This window comes from Pongo abelii, chromosome 11 (assembly GCF_028885655.2).
Source record: "Pongo abelii isolate AG06213 chromosome 11, NHGRI_mPonAbe1-v2.0_pri, whole genome shotgun sequence".
Classification (NCBI taxonomy): domain Eukaryota; kingdom Metazoa; phylum Chordata; class Mammalia; order Primates; family Hominidae; genus Pongo; species Pongo abelii.
In genome coordinates this window covers 144,334,468-144,343,794 of record NC_071996.2, presented here as the reverse complement: position 1 = coordinate 144,343,794, position 9,327 = coordinate 144,334,468, and the positions used below count along the sequence as shown (strand labels likewise).

General features: G+C 62.8%; 1 protein-coding gene across 1 annotated transcript; it reads right to left on the bottom strand.

The window, feature by feature from the left end:
• Positions 1 to 1,462: 1,462 nt before the first annotated feature.
• On the bottom strand, positions 1,463 to 8,152 carry LOC100451221 (aquaporin-12B). Its single transcript, XM_024243944.2, is given in 4 exon segments — positions 1,463 to 1,783; positions 5,336 to 5,458; positions 6,700 to 7,098; positions 7,101 to 8,152. Coding segments are annotated over 4 exon segments (1,140 nt in total). The 5' UTR covers positions 7,519 to 8,152; the 3' UTR covers positions 1,463 to 1,583.
• Between the last annotated feature and the right edge of the window lie 1,175 nt (positions 8,153 to 9,327).

The following is a 9,327-nucleotide window of genomic DNA, read 5'->3' as shown; positions in this document are numbered from 1 at the left end:
AGGGCGTGTGTGTGAAGGGGCAGCTTTGGGGAGGAGGGTGTGTGTGTGAAGGGGCAGCTTCGGGGAGGAGGGTGTGTGTGTGAAGGAGCAGCCTCAGAGAGGAGGGTGTGTGTGTGAAGGGGCAGCCTCAGAGAGGAGGGTGTGTGTGAAGGGGCAGCCTCCGGGAGGGGAGAGGATTCTTCTTTCTCTCCCTCCACCAAACGCTCATCCAGGAAAACGTGGCCTCACCAGCATCCCCAGGGAGAAGCCCACTCACCATGAGACGGGAATAATACAGGGTGGTTGGAGGGGAGTGGAAGTTCCAGGCAGCCCCTTCTCATCTCTAGCAAAAGGAAGCCCTGCAGAAGCGAGGGGCTGACAGGACCCAAAACACCGGGGTGTGGCTGCGCTGGCTGAGACCGCCTGGACCCCACAGGGCTCTGGCTGTGCCGCGGTGTCTCCTGCGACCTCACGATGCGCTCATTAGCACACTCATCACACCCCCACCAGCGCATGATAGCTCCAGAACACCCAGATTTGGTGTAAAACATGGGCGGCCCTGCAACTCTGAGACATCTCCACGTTTTCCGGGAATCCTGTGGATTCCTCCAGCCCCAGCGCCCTGCCTGGGACGGGACTCTAGAGGGCGCCACACTCCCTTTCTCCAGTGGGAGCTTTGGGCTTCGCAGGAAATCTCTGGTCTTTCACTATTTGCCAACTCGCCCCTGAATTCCTTCTCGCAATGATGTCAAGAGCCTGGACGCTGGCCGGGGTGGAGGTCTCACTGGGGGTTGGGGTGTCCCGTAGCCCCCCGCATCGAGGACATCTCCCTGCTTCCTCCTCTCGTCCTTCCCCCGTAGCAGAGCAGCTGGGCCCAGGGCTGCTGCCCACCAGAGGACGGGGTGCAGCCTGTGGCAGGAGCACCGGCCACCTCACTCACTCCCTCTGGGTGGGGCAGCAGGACGCATAGCAGAGGGCCCTTGTCTCCTTTGGGTGGAAGTTTCCAGACCGGCTCTGTTCTTTGGGAAGGAAATGGCTGGAGGTGCCATGCCTCCAGGTCCCAGTTCTGCCACCAAGTTCCCAGTGATTGACCTGGCTTTGGGCGACGAGCGGTCCATGGTCCTGAGGGTCGTGAACTCAGGGCCCGTGGGACTGGGTGCCCTGTGCCTAGTTCACAAGCCTACAGCCTCAGGCTCCAGCGCCATCCTCAGCATCCCAGCGGGTCTCAGGCCTCCCTGGCTGTGGGCTCCTTCCCGGGCATGTCCACGGCTGCAGCATCATCTTTGCAGACTGATACCTGGCGGACTCCCTGGGCTCTTCCCTGTCATCCTGCCCTTTCCTCTCCTGCTTCTTCTGTAACAAGAGGCAGGAAGGAGCCCGCGGGAGATGGGGAGACTCAGACCAGCCTCACCGTGTTGCCGCACACTCTTGCCTGCCCATCCAGAAGCCTCTCTCGGGCCCAGGGGGACACATAGATCTTAGAAATGGTTTATTGACAAATGGCTTCTGGGGAGAGAGGCCGGGATTCCCTCTTAGCTCCAGAGGGTTCCAGGGTCCAGCTACGAGCAGGGCCCTTGCACGGGGCTCACACAGAGCAAGGCCACTCAGCTGGAATGTGGCCCCTCAACACGGCTGCGCCCAGGCTCCCGGCCACTGGACCCCTTTGCAGGGGTCTGGGTGTCCCCCGAGGCCGGGGCCAGCTTCCCTCGGGGTTCTCAGTACTTGTTCTTCTGGCTGTAGAACAGATTCCTCTGGAAAAGGCGGGGAAGGCGGCCCTGGTGCAGCAGCACAGCCAGGACCATCCCTGCAAGAGAAGGCAGGTCCCAGGCGGGCCGCGGGGCTCCTGGGCCCAAACACAGACAGGACACCCACTCCCAGGCCTGTGCCAGGACAGAGGAGCCAGGCAGCCTGGCCAGGAGCCCCAAGAACCCTGAGGCCCAGCCCCTGCCTGGTCCTGGTCTTCCCTCCCTGGTCATGCCCCTCCCTCTGGGTATGCCAGCCATGGGGACAGGGGCAAGCCGGTGGGGTTCCTTGTACTCCTGGACCACCCTCTGGGATGAGTGACTGGAATTCCCCTCCCCCCACATTGTCCTGAGCCACCCCCAGAGCTTCTGTGGCCATTTTCCTCCGGGACCTGATGTGGTGTCCCAGGGTGGCTGTTTGCAGGGCTGTGGCCTGGCGTAGATGTGGGGGATGTGAGTGGACAAGAAAGATGTGGGTGCCCCTGGGTGGGAGGCTGAATCCTCATGCAAACGTTCTCCCAGAACTCCAGGAGCAGAGACTCCTAAATCCCTGCCTGCCTTCCAGGTCATTGGGAAGGGCAGGTGTTCCGGGCAGAAGGGGAGAGTGGATCCTCTTCAAGTTTGATCTCAGTCCTCTAAGGATTTAACCCACAGGGTCTTAGCTCCACTAGGGCTGGCCTGAGCGGGACCTGCCTGTCAGCACCTGCAGCTGCTGTGGCTCCTGACAGTGGCCCCTGTGCCTACAGCTTGCCTACAGTTGCCCCTCACTGGGCCCTCCAGGCCCACGCTGGTCCTATCTCTGCTCCCAGGAGGGCAGGCACAGGGAGGCAGGATGACCTGCTCAGGGGTGCAGCCAGCAGGTGCCGGTGGCTGCTCACACCCAGGGAGCCAGCCCCATGTCCACACCTGGCTACGGGCCTCCTGCCTACAGCCTTGGAACTCCCCAGGGCTCATGCTGACCCTGAACTTGTGGATAAAGGAGGTTAATGGAGGGACACAAGCCTGTTTTTCCGGTTCCTGAAGCTGCTGTAAGATGACAGGAAAGGGATGCTGTCAGAGGTGTCAAGCATCCAGATGGATGAGACGGGAAGAGACGCAGGAGCACAGCGTGGGGCTGACAAGCATGTGGACAACCAAACCCTGATGACATGGAGGGGCCGGATCGCCCCTCCACAGGGACGAAAGCAGGGAAACAACCCACTTCTTCCGCAGATGCCCCATGCTTTCAGAAGCTGGCGCCCGGGTCCCTGTGGGATGGGGTAGCACTGGGACTCACCTAGGAGGAGGGATGGCAATTCCGCATGGGAAGCTCCAGAGCCCCAAACCCCAAAATACAGAAACAGCCGGTGCCTCCCTCCCTGGCCCTGGCAGGAGACAGGCTCCTCTCTAGAGGGGGCATTTGGACTTGGGCATCAGGCCCGCCCAAGCCCGGAGTCCCGCCAGAAACAGGGATCCCAGCCTCTTCCTACTTGGCTCCTAGAAGCCGCAAATGCCCTTTGCGCTTCTCCATAGAGGCAGTTCTACAGTGAGAGGTTGCAGCAGAGTGAAGAGCATTTCCCCAGCGACATGTCCTTCCCAGAACACAGGATGTGCCCTTGTTAGAAATACGGCCTGGGACATAAAATTAGTTAAATTACGGTGATGTCATACTTGAGTAGAGTGAACCTCAAATTCAATGACACAGAGGAGGTGGCCGGGGAGCCGGGAGACATGGGAGTGGTGCGTCTCCAAACCTGGGGACACCAGGGGTGCCAGAGGCCCCCAGAGCCCAGAAGAGGCAGGAGGCTCCTCCCCAGCAACCTCCAAGGAGAGCTGACCCTGTCAATGCTGCCAGCTCAGGCTCCAGCCTCCAGACCTGGCTGAGCATACAACCCTGTCACGTGAAGCCTCTTCGTTTGCGTCCTTTGCCTTGTAGCCCATGAAGCCACCACAGGCCATGGTGTGGGGCCTGAGAAACTCAGGACGAAACTGATCTCCCACCCGGAACCCTGCCCAGGCGTCACAGATACTCAAGTGCAGGTCAGAACCAGGACACTGTATTTCAGACACAGGAGGTCTGAAGTGTACCTGCCAGGTCCCTGTTGTCAGGAAGCTACTGTGAGACAGGCACCAGCAAAAAGAAGGAATCAACCAAAACAGGAGGTGATGAGGAACGCAGGAAACAGAAATGCAACCAGGATCAGTGAAGGGCAGCTCCGTACCAGAGATGGACGCCTGCGGATAACCCCGAGTTGCGGATCCTCGGGGGAGACGCTGCCCACACAGAGCACTGGTGCTGAATTAAGGAAAGCATCCAGAAGCCTGGGCAGGAGAGAGTCCAGGACCTCGTCACCGCAGGAAGCAAGGCCTATACAGGAGCTGAGAGGCCTCCTGGGCCACCACAGCTCACCGGGGCCATGTTTCCACGCCAGGGAACTACAGGGGGCTCTGAAGCTGATCAGGAGGAAGAGGCCGACCCACCCCGGGTGAAGGATCCTCAGGGGGAGCGCGGGGAGTCAAGGAAAGAACGTCCGCCCCCCCACATCCCGGGAGACAGCCCAGGGTTGACACCTGAACTGAAGAGTCTCGGAGAAGCCCTGCAGGCCCAGTGTGTGGGGACAGAGAGGCCAACACTGAGCTGTTCCTAGCAGGGGGCAGGGCTGCCTCGGGGACGAGGGGCAGGAGGGGGTTCCTGATGCATTTCATATGCTTCCTAGGACCATGCACATGCCTGAGAGACTGTGACCACATCAGAACCACGGCGACAGATCACAATGATGTCAGTGTCACCATTGAAGGGCCAGGTGCCTGAGAGACCCCCAGCTCCTGTCTCTCCCACAAAGGGGAGGCCCCTGAGACCTCCCCAGTGTAGAGCCAGCAGAAGCTGAAAAAAGCTTCCAGAATTCCACAGGAACCCAGCTGCCTTTCTGGTACCTCAGTGAGGTGGAGCCGAGTGTCTGAGAGCAGGTGCAGGAGAAGGTGTGGGCTCCACCTGGGCCTCTGAAGCCAGGGGCCAGAATCCCCAGATCTAGGGCCAAGAGAGGCCTCCGTGACCTCCCCATGCTGCTCCTCTGCTTGGATCCAGGATATAAGGAAGGAGGGGCACACACTGTGGGGGAGCTGTGGGGTCCCCTGTGTGCATCAGCAAGTCCCGGATCTGCCCCATCAGGATGCAAAGGGCCTGGCTGCTCCACCCCCATGCTCACAGCCCTATAAGTGCACGATGGCACCCTATATCATCTAAGTGGGGCTCCCTGTCTCCTGAGGCTTTAGGGACACCAGAATGAGCCCCTCTCGGGGAAACCTAGCTCCGGGTGTGTGGAGATGCCACCTGGGACGGGAACACCAGGTGCATGGAGCCTCACTGCAGACACCGTCCCCCGTGTGCCCAGCACCCCTTGCAAGGTTGGCCTCTCCCCAGCCTGTCCCCTCCTTACCTGGCTGCAGCTCGCTCGGCACCGGGACGGTGTCCAAAGTGAGACATGCCGTCACGGCCCCTACCGCACACACCGTGCCCACTGCAGAGACCTCCCCAGGAGCACTGACCAGGCACCCTCACCTCCACCCTGCACGATCCCACGTGCCAGGACACTCTCTGGGCCCCAGCAGCCCTAGGGAGCCCACCCCGCCCCTGCCCTTCCCTGTCAGAGGGCCCAGCCAGTACACCTGCACGTACTCCAGTAAGGTGTGTCCCGAGCAGGCAAAGGTCACAGAAGCGGCCAGGGCGGGGTTGAAGAAGGCGGACGTGAAGGGCCTGGCTGTGGGCAGAGCACAGACAGCCCTGGTCCCCAGCCCTGCCTGACGCCTGTCTGCAGGCCAGGACCTGACCCCCACCACCGAATCTACACCGAGAGCTCCACTGTGTGCAGGCCTGGGAGCTGCTCTCGGCTCCTGGAGCCCCACCTGGTCCCCCGCCACCGAATCCACACCGAGAGCCCCACTGTGTGCAGGCCTGGGAGCTGCTCTCGGCTCCTGGAGCCCCACCTGGTACCCCGCCACCGAATCCACACCGAGAGCCCCACTGTGTGCAGGCCTGGGAGCTGCTCTGGGCTCCTGGAGCCCCGCCTGGTCCCCCGCACCGAACCTGCCACAGAGCCGTGTCCCTGCAGAGCTCCCTGCTCACCTGTGCCTTGGTTTCCCCATCTGTACAGGGCTCTGGTGGCACCTTCCCATGGCCTTTGTGATCCAGGTTCCGTGGTGTCTGCCCAGTGCTGGGTCGTGGGCAGTATCATGGACCTAAGTGCTGGTCCTGTCCTGATTAGGACCTCGGACCCCCGGAAGGAGACCTGGCGCCATTCTCCCTGCAGCCCTTCCTGTGGTGCCTGGAGCACGAGCCGGCCTCCCCTGGCTCTACCCGCAGCCCCAGCGCTGTGGACACCTGTCCTGGGAACTTGCTGAGCAAAGGCCTTCGTGGTGGTGGAGCCTAGCGCTCGGAGGGGAAAGCAGACATGGGGGACTGGATCAGACGGAGGGTCTGAGTGGAGGGAGCTCACAAGGGGGTGATGGGACCATGAGAGCTGGGTCCCACGGTCAGCCCAGGTGCAGGCAGAGATCGCAGCTTGCTGGTGTCAGTAGGCGGCCAGGGAGGCCAACTGGGGCAGGTGGGACAGGACCTGTCGCTCTGGAAGGGGTGATAGAGGGTGCAGGGACTCCCACACCACACCAGGAAACTGGGCTGGGCCCAGAAGAGTCTGCCTCGGCTGTCCCTACTATCCCAGAGGCAGAACTTCTGGGAGGACCAAGAATAGCTGGGACTGGGGAGAGGCGCAGTGGGCAGGATGGCCCTGGCAGGGGACAGGCTCCTCCACAGCACCCCACGTCCAGCGCAGGCCCTCGTCTACCCGCCAGGTCCCAGGAAGTCACCGCCCCTTCTGGTGGGTTTGTTAGCCACCCGGGCCAGCAGCCCCCTATCCTGGGTGTGAACGGGCCTGAGTGTGCATGGAGGCCACACAGGTGGAGGGGTCCTGAGGGGCCCAGGGGAAGGGGAAGCAGTGCTCACCCGTGTAGGCCGTGACGGTGACCAGCAGAGCCATAGCGGGCACGCTGTAGGCGGGAGGACTGTGCCGCAGGTGCAGGAGGGTCAGATGGAAACAAAAGGCGCAGGCGGCCTCCACAAGCGCCCCGTGGGGCACGGATGTGCGCAGGGCAGAGCTGCAGCTCTGGGCCATGAGGCTCTGCAGCAGGTGCAGGTCGCTGAGCTCCCAGGCCCAGCAGAGGCGCGTCAGGGTGCAGGCGGCCTGCATGCCCAGCCCCTGTGCCGCCAGCTTCAGCAGCGTGCCAGGCAGAGACTCCTCGGCCATGAGGAACTCCTGCAGGGACACGGTGGGGTTGGCCGAGGCCCCGTCCAAGGTGACCCCGTGTGCCAGGAAGAGCAGGAAGAGCAGGGTGAGCAGCAGGCAGGCCCGAAGCCCCCAGCCCCGGGCCCCAGCTCGACCAGCGTCCTCATCTCCAGGCAGCAGGCCCCAAGCTGCACCGCGCCCACCGCCTCCCGGGCGAAGCCTTCATAGGCTCCCACTGGGAGCAGGGCCTTGGAGGCCCGCCTGGCCCCCTCGCAGAGGGCGAAGGTGGCAAAGAAGAAGGAGAGGGACACATTAAGACACATCGGCCTGGGCCCTGCCGAGGAGCTGTGCCTGCAGGACACCTGAGGGGACAGGGCAGGAGCTGGCCGGTTCTCACAACCCAGAGGGCTCAGGAGTGTGGGAGAGGGCACCTGGGCCTCTGGGAACACCACAGCTGCAGCCCCAGCTCCCGCCCCACCGGCTGCCACCCAGGTGCACAGCCAGAATGGCCACAGGGGCCCTGCCCCACAGCCTGGCATCACCCTGTCATGTGACACACCCGGACCCACTGGCCATGCTCGGCCAGCCCTGGGCGCTGGAGACTGGCCCAGCTCTTCAGAGCCTCCATCCAAGCTCCACTACTCCTACCTGTGCTCTTGGCTCCAGGACCCCAATACCTGCTCCCTGCACCTGGCCCCTCTTGAGTCAGGGTCTCCCAGATCCCTGCACCTCCTCCAGGTCCCTGCCTGAACAAGGGCCCCCATTTCTGCCACCCTGCATGGATGCTGTGTCCCCATCTCAGTGAGGGCCCCATGCCTTTTGCACCTGCACTGTGTCCCCACTGGGGTGAGACCCCCACTGAACCTGCACTGTGTCTCTGCCTGGGAGGGCCCCTCATGGCCCCTGCACCTGTTCTGTGACCCAGCCTAGGTGAAGCCCCCTCCTGCCTGCACCTGTAGATGTCTTCCCTTGAGTGAGCGCCCCCTGCTCCCTGCACCTGGCTGTGTCCCCACCTAGGCCAGGCCCCCTGCACGTGGGCTGCGTCCCCACCTAGACCAGGCCCCCTGCACGTGGGCTGCGTCCCTGCCTATGGGAAGGTCCTCTCATTCTTGGCTCCCTGCACCTCCACTGTGTCCCCACTTCAGCAGGGACTCCCCAAGCTTGTTGACCTGCCTGGGGGCCAGTCTGGATGAGTCCCTCCTCCACCTGCTCTGTGTCCCCTCTGGTCAAGAGTTGGCAGCAGCCCCTGCCCCAGCCCCACATTCCCTGCCCTGTACTGCCCTCATCTGCCCTCAGGAGAACTCAGGACCACCCCTCACATCAACGTCCCTCCCACCTTCCCGCCCCGAAAGCGCTTTCCAGAGATGAAAACTGAAAGTGCCATCGCCATTCGCTTGAATTTCCTGCAGAGGGGCCAGCTGCCCACAGCTGCATGGAGAAGGCGCTGAGCCTGGGTGTCTGCAGGGGGAGAGCTGGGGCTGGGACCATCCAGAGCTCCGGATCCCGAGGGGATGGGGCATGAGCCCTGCGGGCCCCGCGATGGGCCGTCTGTCACCCTGCAGCATGGCTCCTGTCCACTGGGTCTGCACCCAAGCACTGGGAATCCAGCCACGGCCATACGGGGTACAGCACGTGGGACCTGCTGGGTGTCCCCCCCACAGGGCTTTCCTTCTCCCCAGGACGGACTCCAGCGCCCGAGGCCCTTCCCCCAACCTGGCCCACAGCTCCCCTTTCTCTGAGACTTAGATTTCCTTTTATTTTTGGAAAGCCAGCTGGGTCCCACCTGGCGTCCCCGTGGCACAGCTGGGGAGACTGAGACCAGGAGGGAAGGGACGTGCTTGAGGGCACAGCGGAGGCAGCAGCTCGCAAAACAAGGGGCGATTTTATTTCAGTTTTGACCTTTCCAGTTCTGGGGTTCAGAATTTCCTCCAGGTAGGGAAGGTGTCTGGTTGCCTCCAAGGAGGAGGGGAGGCCCCTGGCTCAGAGCTTTGGGCCAGGGCCCAACCTGATGCGGGACTGGCTGAGTGTCCCCCACACGGCCACTCTGCTCCCACACCTGGAGGTGGGACTTAGGGTCCACCTGCCCTCCCAGAAGCAGCCAGATGGGGAAGGGACTACGGGCCCCTCCGGTATCACCCTGTACCCTCGGCCTGGGAAGGAGGCCCCCACCTCGGGGCCAGGGGATGTCCTGGCAGAGATGGAGCTGTTTGGTGTCACCTGGACCAGAGGCCTGTGGGACCAGGGGCCTGGGAGACCCATGCCTGGAGATGGCTCTGCAGGCTTCACTGTCTCAGGGCACGACAGCCCTACACTCCCAGGGCCTCCCGGGAAAGACCGCTGGAAGGTTG